This window comes from Chroicocephalus ridibundus, chromosome 4 (genome assembly GCF_963924245.1).
Source record: "Chroicocephalus ridibundus chromosome 4, bChrRid1.1, whole genome shotgun sequence".
NCBI lineage: Eukaryota > Metazoa > Chordata > Aves > Charadriiformes > Laridae > Chroicocephalus > Chroicocephalus ridibundus.
In genome coordinates this window covers 92,962,592-92,980,655 of record NC_086287.1, presented here as the reverse complement: position 1 = coordinate 92,980,655, position 18,064 = coordinate 92,962,592, and the positions used below count along the sequence as shown (strand labels likewise).

The following is an 18,064-nucleotide window of genomic DNA, read 5'->3' as shown; positions in this document are numbered from 1 at the left end:
TCAGAACAGGGATACGGCATCTTTAATGAGTATGCATATTATCAGTGGGGACAGGGGAGGGGAGAAAATCAAGGCAGGCATATTACAAAGATGATATAAACGAACAAATTAAGTGACATAGAAAAAAAAAAAAAAGAAAAGAATACATCCTTAGAGGCTGCCATTGCCAATGATGTTTGGTTTTTTGTTTTTCCTTTTTTTTTCTTTTTTTCTTTTTTTTTTTTTTTTTTTTTTTTTTTTTTTACAGGGACATGTTGGAAGCTGGAATATACATCCTGCATTACAAAGTGCAAAATACTACATGCTCAGAGCCCAAGCATGATGTCTGAAACAGTCCACAGCAAGATGTAAGAGACAAACCCACCACCCTCTCCCTCCTCTCTGGGACATGCTCCAGTGCTCCTCCCCAGATGCCTTTGAAAAAGAGTTTTATCTTATTTTGCTGCATTTCGTTTTATTGTATCCCAAGCGGATCAGAATTGAGCCCTCTCTCCCCGCTCCCTCCCCACCAGTCTGCTCCCCGGCATCTCTGTGCGTGCGTGTTCGGGATGGGATGCTCAAGGAAGGCTGCTCCTCGCGTGTTGGTGAGCCCGGCAGGATGACCAGCAGCTCCTCAATTTGTGTTGCTGAAGGTGCCTGCAAGTTTTGGTTTGTTTTTTTGTTGGTTTTTTTTTTTTTTGAGGGGGGGTGGGTGGAAATCTGGGTACGCATTTTTACCCAGGAGAAATCGGCTGTGAATTAGAAGTAGCAGCGGGTGGTTTTCCAGCCCTGCCATGGCCCGGGGGGAGCAGCGCGGGGAGGAGGAGTGAAGGCAGGAGGGTGGGGGGGCTGCTGCTCGCACCTTGTGTTCCCTATTCCCCCCTCCCCGCCCCAAGAAATTTAGCAAATCACCAATTGCTGCTTTGTTTTAAAAAACAAATAACAAAATGGGGCCCGTTGCCCTTCTCCCATCTTTCACATCTAGACGGGGTGCGTGCCTTCCCCGTGCTCCTTCTCTCCTCCTTCTTACAGCAACGTTTCTCCATTTGCGAAGGGAGAAGGAAGAAAAGCCTGATTTCGCTTTTCTCTCCCGTTTACTTTATCATTAAAGCTGTTGTGGATTTCCCTGGGAAACTCAGCCTGGAGCGTCCCAGGACCCGTACATACTTCAAACAAACTCTCCCCACAGTCCCCTCACCTCGTCTCCATTTTGGGGTTTGTTACCGTTGTTACGAATATATTTTTTTGGGGGGGTTGAGGGGAAGGGGAATGAGGTTTTATTTTGTTGGGATTCCTTCTCATCCTTTCCAGTGTTGGGGGGGCAGAGTGTTGATAGCATTTTGCCATGCCACACAGCATAGTGTTATACAAGCAAAGAATTTTGGCTAAAATCCAAAAAACATTACCCAGGAAAAAAGGCAAACTGTGAGTGAGACTCGATCGTTTGTTGTTCTTCTGTGAAAAGACTTGGAAATTGTCGTAGGACAGTTCGAGTTATGATTTTTCCCTTTTTGTTGTTGTTGTTTGGTTTGTTTTTGTTTTGTTTTGTTTTCCCCCATTCATACATGTAACTGTTATTTTTGCAAACAAGACAGTCTTGAATTAGATGAAAAAGTTAATAAACAAAATGGCGACTCCAATATTTAGTAAGATCACCATGACTACCAGGATTGGAGCTGAGCCCTGGAAGAGAAAGAGAAGGAGAAGGAGTTAGAAGGCGCGTTGGAAGTCTGCCGAAGGTTGTGCTGGATCCGGGCCGTGGTAGGACAGCGGGTTGCAGACCCCAGACGGCCCATTTACACCCTCCAGCAAACGATCCCAAAGCTCTCGGTAACCCTCGCTGAAGCTTCACAGGCTGCTGCCCTAGTGAGGACGGTGTGAATGAAGATCTCCCCCTCAGAGGTGAGCAAATGGCAGAAGCAGGGACTAAACCCAGATCTGCTGCCTCCGTCCCTGTGACAATAAACAGGTCCCCCCCGGCTCTTTCAGCTAAGCACGATGTCCTCCTAAGGCAGCCCTCCGGTTCTCCAAAGGCAGACAAATCCCTCTCCCGTTCCACCAACAGAAGTGATCCGGGCTCTGCCAGGAGCCCCTTTGCTCCCTCCCCACACTGACCCATAGCCCAAGGCGTTTTTGGGGCCCACAGCATCCCCGGCAGCGCTGTCCCTTTATGCCCGAGTGACAGCAAAGCTGCCGGACTCCTGCTTTTCTGAGCCACTTCCACACTTACTCTCCATCCATTTGCCTCAATAGACACGGACACCTGCAAGCCCTGGGGCAGACTGTTTCTGGTCACGCATTAGCACCAATGGCGTGGGAAGTCCCGACGTGAGCTCCGGACCCAGCGTCTGCCCAGCAGACACCCGGATGCAAACCCACCGGACGCATCCATTAAGACGGCACTTGCTCATGGACTCCCCCATGTCCCGCATGTAGGAAATCTGGCCTTAAAACAATAACTAAAATCGGTTGTTTACCCGGGGTGGTCAATGAAAAAGGAAAAAAAATAAATATATATTGGATCATATAGTTTTTTGGGGATGATTTGGAGGAGCCTTCAAAGAACATTCCCCAGTAAACACGACTGCTTGTGCAGGTATCCTGATAATGGCAAAAGTCAGGCCAGCATACGGTGGTCTATGTCAAGGCAACATTTTGGGAAAGCTCCTTTCCTGAGGTTCACATGGACCAAATCAAGCTCCCGAGGACTATCGCAGCATCTCGCCCCGCAGCTGGCCCACGTCAGCCTCCCACTCTAGGGGCTTGAAGCGCACCCCAGAAGCACCCATTACTTTCCACTGAGCATAAAGGCGGCCCAGATAACTTGCGTTGGACCTGACGAGGATGCTGGACCCTATTAGCACGCCAGGAATGATGGGAAGAGACCGCTCGGTGCCAGGACTGCAGACAACCCTCCAACGCATCTTTCTGCAGCGCATCGGTCAGAAAAACATCCACCCTGCCACCTCGTCCCTGCCATGAGACGTTTGCTGTCCTAAAGCGTTAACGTGGCTCGCATCAGGGTGAGCAAGCCTGTGTGCAGGTAGGTGGTAGCTATTTCTCGGAGTAGCTGGTATCCTCGTCTATTCTTGCTGCAACGGAGCTGTGCCAGCTTTAATCGCCTGGAATGGTATAAACGCTTTTCTCTATGCTCCTGCCCTCGTCGCAAAGGCCCCATGGCCGTCGGGTCGGCACGGGGCAGGGGTGGGCCCCCTTTCCGAGCAAGTCCTGGTACCGCTCTGCAGAGCTGCTAGGGGCCGGGGGGGCGGATGCAAAAAAAAAAAAGGCAAAAAAAATAAGGCAAAAAAAAGCTCCTTGGTGGCCAGAGATCGTTTCTCTTCTGAGCAGGCTGATTCAGTTCGCATTTGGGAGTGGGTGGGAGCGAGGATGCTGGAGCATAGGCATATTTGTAGCTTAGCAACAGGGTCAAAGGAAGCCAACCACATGGAGGGATTGCGGAGAGCCTCTCCTGGCAGCCAGGTATCCACGCCTGACTGCTTCCAGCAAATCTCTCCGCCTGCACCACGCAAAGCCTCCCAAAGGCAGAAACCACCCCCCTGTTACCACTCCTCCCCGCCGGCCCTGCCGCTGCCAAGCGCTGCGACGCGGCGTGTTATTTACACTGGGGGGGGGAGCGGTGGGTTAGCTTCATTTCAAAAGATTATTGGGTTTTACGATTTTTGAGCTGGTGTTAATGTAATAACAGATTGCAAGCGATTATCACTGTCGTTGTTTCTGTTGGCAGGGCACCACAGAGACACAAAATGCACTCGGTTCCCTCCACCTCGCAGCCAGGGAAGGACTTAATGGCTCTCCCTCGAGCTCGGTCCGCTCGCCATTTGATTTCCCCTGCCAAAGAAGCAGCCACCATGCCTGCCCCTGCTCCGCTCAGGCTACTGCATCGTTTCAATACCGTGAAGGAGGCAAAGTTGTATACCAGCTGCCGCGAGCCCGGGATCATCTGGAGGCTGCTTTCTCCTCCCTGACAAAAGGTATAGAGCAGGACCGGCCGGCTCTTAATTCCCTGGTGTTTAAGCTTCACCTTCTCACACACAGATACTTTGGGATGGACCTGTTGGGCTGACTGAAATCACAAGCCTTTGTGCTGTGTTCAGAGGATGCTGATGGTGGGATGGTGTCCGGGGAGGGAGCACACCCTTCATTTATACACCGGTGCATCAAAGTCGTGCCCTCACCTGCAAAAATGGGGGGAATCAACGTGCACGTTCCCATGGACGATTGTTTTGCTCAGCTCCCTGGTTCTGCGCCTATCCGCACCCTGCATCCCCTGTTCAGCGCAGAGGCAGGAGAAAATGCCGGCTCCGCCACTGCGCCTGCCAGCAAAAGCATCCCAGAAATAGGATGATGACCTGGAAGGGGGTGTCTGCAAACTGAGCAGCTCAAATCCACCTGTCTGACAACCTACGAATTCCGCTTCCTTTTTACAGGTCCTTCTTTTTAACACCTTCTTCCCCACGCTGACTCCAACAAGGGCCCTCCACGCAGCAATTGCAGGTACGGCTGCTCCCCGCCGTGAGACGCCGGCGTGTCTTAGCAGGGGCTGGAGTCCTGCCTGTGGCAGCTGGTGGATAAGCAGCTTTGCGACTCTGAAGCTTCTGTTTTAGCTCCAATTACAAATCCTGCTGCATTTCTAAATGCTTGTGTCTGGCTTATTTCTAACTTGTAAGGTCTTTGTGCCTTAACCTCTGCTCAGAGGAAACGCTTGCCCTTCTCCCCTTTGATGGCAAGGGTGTCCTGGGATACGTGTCATCTGTTTCTAAGAAGTGATTGCTGCTCGGTGCCCAGGCAGAAGATGAATCACTTTTTGGGTTTGTGCTTTGGAAGAGATGTTTTGCTGAGCCCAGCCTGGCAGTAGGTCAGTGAACTCCCTTTTACAGCAGCTGCAGACAGCATTTTAGAACTAGCAGCTTTTACAACTCGCAGGCCACACGCTAACCCTCGACCGTGAGCCGCCCACCTTCGGAAAGAAGAGAAACAGCCCCTGATTTGCAACTTTGCATGTTGCCTCAGTAGTTCGGTAGGGCTTTATCTCATCTTTGGCCTTCACTGAGGCTTAGAAAAGCCCAATGAAACCCCCGAGGCCAGCGGTATCGCAGTCTGGGTGCGAGAAAGCCAGAGGTTGAGCTGATTTTTCCGTGCCTGGCGTTTGTGTGTCGCAGACAGCAAGCAGCCTGCAAAGCTTTTCTATCTTTTTTTTAAAAAAAAAAAAAAAAAAAAAAAAAAAGGCTACAACACTCTCTTTAAGCCCTGAAATAGTAGTGCTAAAGCAGGCCGTCAGGAACTGCAGAGATTTGTTTAAACTACCCTGCCTGTCATTCAGGAGACGGGGCTCTGCCGCGAAACGCCGCGCTGCCTCCCAGCACAGTGCCCGCATGTCCAGAACCTGCTTTACTGGGAAGCAGACGCCAGTTGGCAGCGTCCTCTCACCCAATTTTAGCTGTCTAAATGTTAGACATCTAGTCTGCGCTCACCATCTAGGCTGTCTGTAGACCAAGTGACGTGAGACGAATTCCACCCAGAATGGTTACCAGCCTGGCTCCAGGAAAGGAAAAATGCAATCAAGCTCTGGTGCGCCGGAGCATCATCCGGCATACTGGATTTCATCAGCAAAACAAGGCAGCTCTGGGGCTGAGGGTTTTTTTTTTTAATTTTTATTTTTTATAATAAGATCCCTGGACTCCTTCATAGGGGGAGGAAAACATCTGCCAAGGATGGGCAACATCCCCCAGTATCAGCGAGGCGAAAGGGTCCTTCTGTATCAACAGAGATAGTCTCCTGGGACTTTGAAGATTTCCTCCGAGGTTTAGGGAGCTGGAACCTAGACCCAAACCCATGGAAACCCTGAAACGTGAATAACCCCTTGTTATGGCACAGGAGTAATAACACTAAATGCAGCTGCAGAAATAACGAGTGAAGGTCTCTGCCAGGCTGTGGGTTTTGGGACGCTGCGGCTCTGATGGGGGCTGCAGCCCAGCACCACCAGTTCTGCCCCTCCGTCTTGTTTGTTTTTATCCTTTAACTGTTGTGTAGCAACTCAAGAGCCTTACTGGGAATACAAGGGACAGCTGGTTTACAAATACAATTGTAGCATAATTAATTTAAGCATTAACAATCCATTATTATGTGTTATCGCAGGGTACAAGCTCTGTCTCTCTGCCATGGAAACCATAGTGCAGGTTACCTAGGAATCCCTCTGGGATCTATTAAGTGTAATTACTAAGGACTTGGATCAGCAAAAAATATATATGCATTGTTTTCCAGCCTCAGCACTGCGGAAAGTGCTGAAAACTTAGCAGCGCCGTGGCATTTGTGCTGAATTGTCACATAATTGCCAGGAACAGGCTGCTGTGAAACGGTTAAGGAGCATTTAGCAAGAGAAACATAAGGGATTTGCTTGGCTTTCTCCAGCGCATTGCTGCATCTCCCGCGACTCGAGGAAGGGAGCCCGGGAGATGCTGGATGTGCCCGTGCAAGAGGAACGGGCACTGGGTACCCAACTGAGTCGGGTGGTACCGAAAAACCCGCTCCTGCAGAAAAAAACCCGGGTGGGTGAAGTGGACGCAGGGATTTGTGCCGAGGCCGTGTCTCTTAACGAAGCCTTTTGTTGCTTCTGGTTGAGTCCTCCCGTTACGCAGCCGGGAGCGAGCTGTGTGTTTGGAGATCTATGTATGTTTTTAAGATTCTTGGTTCTCGTGCGGTCAAAAGCTGGCGTTTGACCCCAGCTTTTTCAAAGCTAGAAGATGACGCGGAGTTGGGCTCAAAACCCTAAAATGAATCCAGGATGACAGGAGCAAAGGCAGCGAGGTGCTCCCTTCAGGTACATCAAAGGGCCCCTGAGATTAAAAGGGTTTTAAAAGGACCCTGTCAAGTTCAACATCGCATTTCTCTCTGAACATTATTTACCTCGCGTTGTTACAAGTAATACCTGCGCTGTCTGTACATGAAAGAGATTAGAGGAAGAACAGCTTCCGATTATTATTTGTTTTGAGAAGAGACAACCCCCACGCCCTTCGCTTTGTGCCTGTGTCGGCTCTTCCCGCTGCAGCCCCTGCGGCCACGCTCGGACCCGGCTCATCGCTAGAGGTGTGGGTGGCGAGCAGGTGTCTCCCACGTAATTATAGCTCACACCTGTACAGACACGTACAGGGATTGGGGTTCGAACCTGTTTGCTCGAGATGAGAGAAATAAGGAAAACCCAGACACGCTTGTGTTAGGACACCCGGGGAAGGCTCCCGGTGGGGAGAAAGAATGAACGGAAAAACCTGCAGCAGGAAGACTGAGAGGACCACGGGGATAAGCCACAGGGTTTAGTCCCAAGGAATCTAACCACGAAAAAGCCCCCAGGCCCCTTTCCCAGCAGATTGGGAGCATCTTCCCGTAGACGGGAGCATCTCCATGCACAGCATCGAGCCGGGGCTGAGGTGCAGGTGAAGCTTCACAATTCAAACAGCGGGTGCCCGTTTGGGACAGAGGAAACAGCCAGCTGGTTTGTTTGGGTTTTTTATCTCATTTTACACTCTTTCGGGCTAACGGTGCCTAACTTTCCCAAAGAAAACGCTCCACCTCGAGGTAAACCCCTTCAAGAATAGCCCCTCAGCCGCTGGAAAAGGCAGCATCCATCGCCCGCATCAGCAGGGAGGTGGCATTTCTGGGGCAAGCTGCCCTGCTCTGTCCCCGCAACCTTGCTCCGTGGAAGCCTGGGCTGAGCCCCCCGTTCCCCGAGCGTCCTCGCTGCGCTCCGGCTGCGCGGCCGGCTCCGGCAGAGCCCTGCGCTCTGCAGATTGGCTGCCTCCTCCTCACTTTCCCCAGCGACAGCGAAACCTGCTCAGAATATCTCGATGGAAAATACGCCCCTCGCGCAGCCAGCGAGCGAGAGAGGAAGATGCCGCAGCTGCCGGGATCCCTCCCCGGCGGGGGGTACCTGGAGGCGAGAAGGGGGTCCCTCTGAGATCCCTAACCCAGCAGATGCCTCGCAAACCCCGGTTGCTGCAACCGTTTCCCCCCGGTTTGTTTGCAGTCAGCAGCAGGACCGTCAGCAAACAGCTGAGACCACTGAGATGTTACCCGACAGCACGCGACAATGGAAGAAAATGTCAGGGGTGGCTGGGGAGGGGGTTTGGTGGTTTTTTTTTGGCTGCTGCCCTACCGTCGGGCTTTCTGAGACAGGGGGATTTTAAAGGGCCGAGTCTCGAGCCTACTCACACCTCCAGGGTGCCTTTAGTGAGACCACAGCGTGTCCCTAGAAGTCCTCATCTAAATGGCCGCGATCGCTCCTGCTAAATGAGGACAGGCAGATGAATCAGGCTCCGTTTGTGCCCGAACACTGGCCCTTCTCGCAGGCGTGCTGAGGACCTCTGCGCCTAAAACACTTCTTTGCCCTTTTAGAAGCTGCAGATGTTCAGCACCTGCAGAAAAGGAGATGTGTTCTTCTTTTTTTTTTTTCCCCCCCCAACCCTAAAAATGTGATGCGTTTTGTGCTGATGGATAAAAGGGTTGCTGGCATTTTAGAAAACCTCTTTCCCTTTCCAGTGTCTCAACAATTCCTTTTTTCCTTCCCCGTTTTAGATTCTCAAAGGCTCTGGGAACCTGTGAAGCATTCAGGCACAGGCTTGAGCTTTGCGCCTCGTGGGCCTTTAAGGCCGGAGAGGATGGTGACGTTCGTATAAGTCCCTTAATCCGACAACACCGACACCGGTCCTGGCGCGTTGGTTTCCGTTTTCATCTGCCCGAACGATGACAATTGATGTGAGTTTGCTCTGTGCGCGCAGGGGTCAGTGCACACAGAGACACAGAAAGATCAGGTGGCTTTAAATGGAATTTTAAAGCGTCCGTATGGCTGTAGCGCCGGCTTGATGACCCTGAAACCCCGAAGTCCCCTGATGGCGAACACCAAGCAGCGCTGAATTTCATCAATGTTATTGAGCGGTGGCCTCAAGAAATGACCTTTATAAGAGCAATTTTCAATTACTGATGTGCAGCACCAGTGAACGGGGGGTTCTGGGAGCCTCTTTTTAAGGGCCTGGTGAAAAATGACCGAGAAGATCAAAGCTCCTGTAGCTCATATAGCTACCTGTAAGTCTAAAGGTCGCATCCCCACCTGGGCACAGGCTGCAAGAGGCTGGACACCAAGGGACCCCCCCCCCCCCACCCCAAAGCTGTTCCTAAGACAAAAATCTTAGTGGTGTGGGGAGAGAAGTCATAATTTTAAGGCTGCGTTTTTGCAACACCTTTTGCATCCCCACCCCGTTCCCGCGAGCGCTGCCAGAGGTGTGTTCGCTCTCAAAGCTGGAGCCGGCACTCCAACACAGAGCCAACCCGCCGGGCTCATCGATGGCATGTGTCGAGCCGGTTTATGGCGGACTATTTTTAAAACAAGCTAACCTGCGAGGGTGACCTCAGTTCTGCGCAGGGATACTCCAGGTAGGGCAAAAATAGCCCTCCTCAGCTAAGAGCATCCTTCCCGTTCGTTGGCAGGCACCTTTCTGAAACAGCCCAGCTGCCTGGGAGATGAGAAATGCCCTTTTCAGCGAGCAGCTTCACAGATGGCGGTGCCGCGGATCGCAGGGAAGCAGGCTGTCAGGCAAGCTGAAACGGCGTGGGCACACACACGCGTGCACGGCACACGCGTGCGCACAGCCAGCCCTTCCCGGGCTTCGCCTGCGCGCTGGAGGCGAGCTGCGGGGCGTCGCAAGGGGAGGGCTATCTCAGGCGAGCACGAGAAACGGGGCTCTGGGGAAGTTGGGGAGCCTTAACTCTGCGTGAAAAGATCTGGAGCGTGAGCAGGAGGCAGTGGGGCTTGGGTTTTTTGGGTTTTTTTTTTGGTTTTTTAGGACTGACTGTGCGAGTGCCCCGTGTCACGGAGCGTGCACGGAGGGAGGTGGATGTGGGGAGTGTGGGATAAGTCCTTCCCCCTCAGCCTTTCCCTCCTCTTCCTCAGGCACTCGCTACGTTCACCGAAGTTTGAAATGCTTCGAGATCCTTGATGGCAGGTGCAGGCAAGGTCACGGCGTCCGGCAGGAGGTTGGAACACAAATCCCGGCACTTCCCATCCCTCTCCTACACCCCCTTCCCCTGCTCCTGCCCGACGACCCCCCACTCCCCGCCAGGCCACACGGAACAAAACCCTGCGAGCACAGTGCAATTCTTGCTAGAACAAATTGTTGCTGGCATTGTAGGTTATTTAAATCCACATATTATCTCTTCCTCTGTATTACATTAGCTTCCTCCCAAACCTTCGCCATCTGTTCCACCCTCGGTTATGAATGTGAGAAAACTGAACATGCTGCTTCACAGCTACAGCACTTAAAAAGTATGATGTGCATCCTAATGGCTTTTCTGTGCGCCTTTCCATGCAGGCTGTGCCCCTCCGTTAGTGCCCAGGATTCACTCGGAATAGCCATTAATGTTAGGTTGCATTAGCGGCTATTTACCTGCAGGGCTGGAGCTCAAGCCTTCCTCCCCGGGCGGGGGGTTTGCGTGCGATGAGGAGCCTCAGCAGCGCGTCTGACCCGGGCTGGGTGGGGAGAGAGACCCCAGGGCCGCTCGTGGCAGCCACCTCCCCGAGGAACACCTGCCTTTCAGCGAGGAGAAACGGTGGTTTCATCCCTCCTTCGGGACCCGTGTCTCCCCCAGCTCCCCGCCCGCCGCGTGGGGTCACGTTATCAAAGGCACTGGACCATCTGCAAGTCCCACAGACTTCAACAGGGTTGACGTCCGTGCAATTACAGCTGCTGCTTTTCCCTTCTGAAAGCCTGTCAGGCTCCTAATGCTGCCTGTCATTTCTCTCGTGCTTCACGGGCACGGATGCTAGCAGGTACGGACAGGTCTGGCCTCGGCACCCGCGTCTTTGCTGGGTGGTGTGTGCTCGGGGCTGGCTTCACTTGCAGCTCTTTTTCCTGGACTGGCAAGACGCGTCCTACGGTGCAGTCCACCAGCAAACACACTGCGTTCAGCTCTTCTCAAACGCTGTGTGGGTGCTCTCGAGCCTGCGCCGCAGCTTGCGAGATGAATAGGAAGGCAGAGAGCTACGGGGCTGTGGGGGGCGGTGATTTATCCACAGCCACGGCAGGGAAACTGTGGCAGAGCTGTAGTTTAGTCCTTCCTGCACCCCGGCTGCTCCCGGGCTGCAGATGTCACCGCTCCTTCCTCTCTCCCACCCGTTCACTCTCATCCCTCGGCTGCAGGTGCCGGCACCTTTGCTCTGCCGGCAGAGCCGTCGGCGGGCGGCTGGAGGAGCAGGGATGCTGTAGGTATGGCAACGGCAATCATACGTCACAGACGGTGATGCCTCTAGCCCAAACTTTCGGCGTGACTGACAAATGCCATTTCAGTTTCATGATCCCTGTCTCCCAACCAACCAAGCATCATCTTCCGCTGCCCTGACAGGGAGATTTAGCTCCTTTCTTCTGCCGGAGCCTGAAATGTCACCACCTGAGAGTTACAGATTTTCCGTTTCTCCTGTGTAGGTCTGGCCTGGGCTGTGGGACACCCGGCAGCACGGGACCCCTCCAGCCCTGCCCTGTGTTTGGCACTGACTCGACAAGGGGCAATTGGGAGCGGTGGTGGCTTCCCCACTGCTCCCATCGGACCCCCGTCACCTCTCCTAGCAATGCCAAACCAACGGGGAGAAAACAAGTGAGGAAGCCGCTCTCAATGGTAAGTCCAGGAATCCCAGAATCATAGAATAGAACCATAGAATGTGTTGGGTTGGAAGGGACCTCTAAAGGCCATCTAGTCCAACCCCCTGCAGCCAGCAGGGACATCTTCAACTAGATCAGGTTGCTCAGAGCCTCATCCAGCCTGGCCTTGAACGTCTCCAGGGATGGGGCCTCCACCACCTCTCTGGGCAACCTGGGCCAGTGTCTCACCACCCTCAGTGTAAAGAACTTCTTCCTCATGTCTGATCTAAACCTGCCCTGCTCTAGTTTAAGCCATTGCCCCTCGTCCTATTGCTACATGCCCTTGCAAACAGCCCCTTCTCATCCTCAAAAAACAGGGCTGGAAAGGACCCGAAAAATCACACAGCTCAGCCTTCTCCCAAGGCAGGTTCAGCCCCGTCCAAGTTACATCTGAGCTGCAGATGTCCAAGCAGGTCTTAGACCACCTCTTCCCTCCCAGCCACCACGGCCTCCCCAGGCAATTCGTTCCAACCCTCAACTCACTAGTAATGGCTAATGGCTCACCGCTGCCTCTAAAGCTTGAATTAAAGCCCATTAATTCTGTCCATCGAGAACAGATTATTCCCTTCCACTACACAGCAGCCGTTTGATGTGTTTGAAGATCGCTCTGTCTCCTCTCCTCTGGCCCGGCCACCTCCAGCTCTTCCCAGCAGCCGGTTGTCAAAGCCCAACGTGCCCTTGTCTCTCCCGAAATGAGGAGCCCGGGACTGGATGTCTCACAAGGGGTTATCCTCCAAGTGCCACAAGCCGTGCTCCGGCTTAGAGAGCCTACTTGTGTTCTTCACAGCAGGGCCGCAGTGCAGACTGACGTTTGGCTGTAGCTGCTATATCCCCCTCATCTGCAGAGCTCTAACAGCCCACTGGCCTTCCTGTACTTGCCCGTTGCTTTCCCTGCCTGAATTTGCACCCTCCTGTCTGCAGTTTGCCGAGACCCTTTTGCATTGCATCCCCCGCCCCGAGGGGCTCGTACCCCCTCCTGGATCAGCAGCATCCACACACCAAAAATCCTGAGCTGTGTCACATCACGCAGATCAGTACAGGACAACCCGAGCAGTGATCAGCTCAGGAATGCAACCCCTTGGACACGTCCCCAGCTCCGTCACCATGGTTCCCTCCTCCACCTGGGTCAGGTCTCCCGTACGATGCGGTGACAAGGCCACTCCTGCTTCCACAGGCAGTGCCACCACACAGCGGCGGAGCGATGGAGAGCTGCCGCAGGCTGCCGCGGTGCCCAGCTACCAGGATGTAAGCACTGACGTCGCAACAGGGTCCCGCCACGCTCTTGGGCCGGCGTGAAGTTCTCCTGCCATAACCTAACCACAGGGAAGCATCGCCAACGCCTTGCCTGCTCCTGCAGCTTTTCCACCAGGTGAATGCTCAAAATCCCAGTGTTTTTATTGCTGGCCCCGGGACTGGGTTGCAAAACTAACTCAAACTTGCTGCTCGCACCCCTCAGCTAAAAACCTGCTGTTCCCACCAAGAGTGTCTGCGGAGAAGAGCCCACACCGACTTCCCGCACAGGCTATTTTGCAGGATGGGAGAAGGGAGGAGGGCGGATTCAAGGCCCAAACCCGCGGTAGTTTGGGGGTCACCTCTGCTGGCCGAGCAACCTCCCCTTCCGCTCCGCTGCAGTACCACGACAGCTCTGCACCGGGTTTCTCGGCCGGATTTCAAACACACAATTTCGCCTACTTACCGTACTGGATTTGAGCGCATCCCCATTGTCCTCTTCAGATTCTAGTGCAACAGGTAAAGATTTCTGTGGCGGGGAGAAGGTTAAGTCCCACCTCAGTAGCCGAGGTTCAGCTTTGTCCCCAAATCTCAGGTTTTCCAGTTTCTGCACCGTGGGCTCGGCAGAGGAAGCTGGCCTGAAATTCTCTTTGTTCTGGGACTTAGACCGCAGTCTCTGAACCCCAAAGCCCCGGTCTTCCCCGCGGTGGTCGTCAGCCATGCTCCTGCAGGGTCCCCCTTTGCTATAGTGTCTTTTTTGGGTGTGAATCTCTTGCATATAAGAATCCATCCTCATGAGGGGCTTCATCTCCATCTCGTAATTGCTCATCTTCTCCTCGTCGAGCTCAAGCAGTTTGGAGCTCCCTGAGCTGTGGTTGTGGGACCTGTGGTGGGAAGTCCATGAAACCGTGGCTGGGGAATCTGTCCACCTCTCTCTTTGCTTGTGGTTGGAGGCCGAATGTTTGTGTCCTCCGCTCCGACCTCTGTAGTCTTCAGGGATGGAGGCTGACCCTAGCTGACCGCTGCGCAGCGTCCCGCTTCTCACGCCGCGCGTCCCGCCGACCTTCTCTTCGCTCCAGCTGTTGGGGCGCAAGTAATCCCCGCCGCGTCCCTCCAGCAACATCTGGATCTCCCCACCCCGCTCTTCGTCCACCGAGACCTGCCTGGAGAAGTGAGCGCTCTTGTTCCTGCAGGAAGGACCCAGGGGCGGCGTGGAGGAGGGACTGGCAGGGAAGCTCTGCAGCGGGCTGTCATCGGGAGTCAGGTCGGACGGGGTGGTCCCTTTGCGGTACAGCTCGGGGCTCTCTTGTTGGAGAGGCGTCCCGGTGGAGAGGACCTCAATGTCATCGCTCGAGTTCTGGCGCTTCGGTCGCTGGCATTCGAGCCCTTTTTGTGCAGTCGTTAAGAGAAAAGGGAGAGGGAGAGAGAGAGAAATGCAACAGGATTATTTCTAGTCTGCGGGCGCCCACCAGGCTTCTCATGTCAAAGAATAGGGCTGAGAGTGTCGGACGGCAGGGAAACCGCGGGGCAAGATCAGGACAGCAGCAGCGTCGCACAATGAACAGCTTCTGCTGCTAGACCGAGAGAAGAGGCACCGCTGGATTTACACCAAACCTGCCACCACCCCCAGCACCCGCAGAGCAGCGCGGTGGAAGCGGCTGCAGCCTGACACGGGAGACGGTTTGGCGTCAGCTGCCGGTGTCATCAAGACAGAGGCATCCCTGCATTAAGGTTGTGTTTCTCCGCTGCCACTAGCCCAAGGGCTACCAAGCCTTTTAGAAACCAGCTGGCACCACCCTGGCTCTCATCTCCAGCTGACTCAAGGGGGCTCGAGGGCGGCTTCTCCTTTAGCACCCGCAGTTCCCGCCTGCCCTGCTGCCGGCAGGCACCCTGCTCGCGTGGGGACGCGCCTGGAGCGACCCTGTGTGCGTATGACGAGTCAAAGGACTCGCAATAGTTGCTCTATGTGGGGAAGCCACTTCCGATGCGGAGCTGCTGGGAGCCCGGCTGGGTGGCGGCGATGCAGCAGCTCCCAGCCCCACTCGGAAGCAGCCTGCAGGGCTCCACGGCACCATTCCTACACCGCGCATGCAGTCGCTCCAGCCCCGCTAAGGGCGTTATCTCCCTGCCCATGGGCCTTTTTCGGGGCATCCATCTCACCACCTTTTTTCCACCAGCTCCAACCCCAGTTTGCAGGCACGAGAGGGGAAATCTGAGATGCGGCTGGTGGCAGCCCATGGCTCAGCCCATGCCCTGGGCGATGCTGGGATCGTGCCCAGCTCACTGCCCACAGCCCTCACGCTCCTTCTCCGGACAAGAAACACGTTGGCTTTGCAGCTGCCTGGCTTCGGAAGGGGAATCTCACCTGGGAGCTTTCAGAGGGAGATGGTCCATTCTGGGCAGATGTGCAAGCCTCTCATTAAGACAAAAAAACCCCATAAACCCTACGTGGAACAGCTTTCCTGCCCCACACAGACAAGGATGACACGGACCCTTTCCCACTCAGCCCCCATTGCTGGACGTGACGGAGAGCACACGGGCAGTCGTGTGTCGCGTTTAGGCAGGAGCAAGGTAGCGTGTTCGGGGCTACGTGAGTACGATATACACCGTATCTTTAAAGATAAGATCACCTTATCTTTACCGTGCTGAACGCACTTCGTTCCCTTCGAGCCCAGAGGACACCCCAGACGATGTCTCCCTGGGGACGGGGACTTAAAATCAGTTGAGTGTCTTCTGCGGGAGGTGACCAGCTGGCAAGAAACGTGTCGCTTCTCCGGACAATCCGAAAAAAACTGCAACTTATTAATCATGGATGAAACACCAAATTATTTCAAGGGGGTGCAAGCTAACAGTGGTTAATTCTCATTTTACTCTCTCAAGGCATAGTTGTTCCCGGCTAAAGGCATGCTAAATTACGTGAATAATTTGATAAATATATTAACTGCCTAATGCCCCTGAAATGCATCTAATTGCAATTGCTACGGCTAGACAAGAAATGAGGCTCAAAAAGGAAGAACTCAATTTCTTACCACGGTTTAAAAATAAATGCTCTGAAGCGCCTGCTCTCACATCTCCACTTTTGCTGAGTAATTTTCTCTATCGCATCTTCCCGGGGAGCCGCTGCCGCCGCCGGGACGTGCCTTCGCCCGCAGCCGTCCCCGCGTCCCACCGCGCTGTGGTCCGGATACATGCGGGGGACGCCGGGAGCGTGGGGACAGATGTCCCCATCGAAGCACTTGCAGGGGAGGTAAATAGTAAGAAGGCTGCTTGGAAATTTGCTACAGAAGCAATTTCTCGATGGGAAATTGGCCTTCTGATGACTGTCGATTTTTTTTGGTGTTGTTTGCCACAGAAAATTCTGTTCGTGTTTTGGGACAGTCTTAGCGCGTTCCCCGTGTCCCTGTATGTCTGTGGGAGACTGAACCACCCGGGATTTATCTGGGTCCCCCGAGCAATCCTTGTCCTGGTGGGAAATTGTGGTGAGGGAGGAAGGCGGAGTTCACCCCCTCCGCTTTCACGCAGAATTACTGTCTCCGGGGAAAAATACAGACCGATTTTGTGGCTGCTGTTGAGACGTTGCCGTTCCAGCCACCCTCCAGTATCACAGATGGGAAACTGAGGCAGGGAGGGAATAAACGGCTTCCTACGAGAAAGCTGTAAAGCGAAACGGGCTCACCCAAGACTTGGGGTGTCCCCATTTGTCTCAGGCTGGAGGTGCAGGGACTTGAATGCTTCCCGCCAGCTCCGGTGACTCCAAGGCCGATCTCCAGTGCCACAACCAGCCACAGCCTTGCCACACTCACTGCTCCTGCACCCAAGCTCCCACCCCCATCTTCCCTGGCCCCTGAGCCCCATGATGGAGGTGAGAAAGCCCAATGATGCTCCAGCATCCTCACCCCAGAGCCCCACGCCGTCCCTTATAGAGCACCCTCTTGTCCTCACTCTTTTCCACCCCAACCTGCAATGAGCCGACCTAATTCTGCCTCTCCATGGGTAAATTCCCGGAGTTTTGCAGCCCCTGGCAGGGGCTCATGGCTGAGCAGGGGCTGGGGCACGGCCGCCCCTCCAGCCCCGACGCCCCGCAGGGATGCAGGCACTTCCTTGCGGAGGAACTTGACAGATGCACGGTGCCGTCTTGCCGGCTTTCGACACCCGAGGATGTGCAACAATTATTCCGAGCTAAAATTAGTCGCGGAGCACGTGATGTTCCTGGAAGAACGGTTGTGAGAGCGCGAAGGAGGATGCGGAGCACCAAATCTGGATTTCCAGCAGGATTGAAGCAGCCGTGCCTGGCCGCGGCATCTTCAAAGCCACGCACGTGCCCCGACCCGGGTGCTGCAGAGGCCCTGAGGACCCACGTATGGGATCTGGGAGCGGTGCCGAGCTCCTGCCTCTGCCATCACCCTGGGGGAGTCACTTCATCCAGCCCATCGGCTGACCCTGCCGGCAGCCACGGCCAGGGGCGTCCGGCAGAGCCAGGAACCGGGGAGGCACAACGGCAGCGAGCGTGATGGGGACGTGGAAGAACCCCCCTCCGGCAGACAGAGATGGAAAACCACAGGGGAGAGAGTGATGCAGGGCACTGAGTAGGGATATTTTTGGGGTTTTTTTCCAGGTAAAGGCGTTGTGGCACTGCTGTGGCGCGTCTGGGGTTGCTGGAGCCGGAGCCGGTGCCTGCTGGTGTGGAGTCGGTGTCTGTTCAAACAGGGATGCTCCGGGATGTGGGGATGCTCCGGGCCAGGACGGCTGTGGGGCTGACGCTGAGGTGGGCATGAACCCCCCCCCGTGGTGCTGCGGAGGTGGGTGGCACATCCTGCACCCACAACAGTGTGTGAAGCAGGGGGCGGGGGGGAGCACATCCCGCACCCCGCACCCACGACGCTGTGCAAAACGGGCACATCCTGCACCCACAGCACTGTGCAAGGTGGCGGCGGGGGTGGTGGTGTGTGGGGGGGTCACATCTCGCACCCACGACGCCGTGCCTGCAGCCCGGTGCGAGGTGGGCGCGTACAGCCCCTGCATCGCCGTGCAGTGTGGCAGCAGCTCGCCCCATCCCTTCTGCTGCTCCCCCCAGCCGGCTGCACATACCCCCCCCACCCCACCCCCCCCCAGCCCGTCGCAGCCTGGGGTTACGGGGTCTGCGGGGTGGCACGGCC

General features: G+C 54.7%; 1 protein-coding gene across 1 annotated transcript in view; it reads right to left on the bottom strand.

Annotated features, from left to right (window-relative positions):
- Window positions 1-18,064, bottom strand: part of JPH3 (junctophilin 3) — a 58,607-nt gene continuing 40,543 nt past the window's right edge. The window contains exons 4-5 of the mRNA XM_063334791.1: window positions 13,375-14,294; window positions 1-1,662 (exon numbers count right to left, since the gene is read on the bottom strand). Of these exons, the coding sequence (XP_063190861.1) occupies window positions 1,582-1,662; window positions 13,375-14,294 (1,001 nt within the window). The 3' untranslated portion in view covers window positions 1-1,581. The remainder of the gene's footprint in view (window positions 1,663-13,374; window positions 14,295-18,064) is intronic.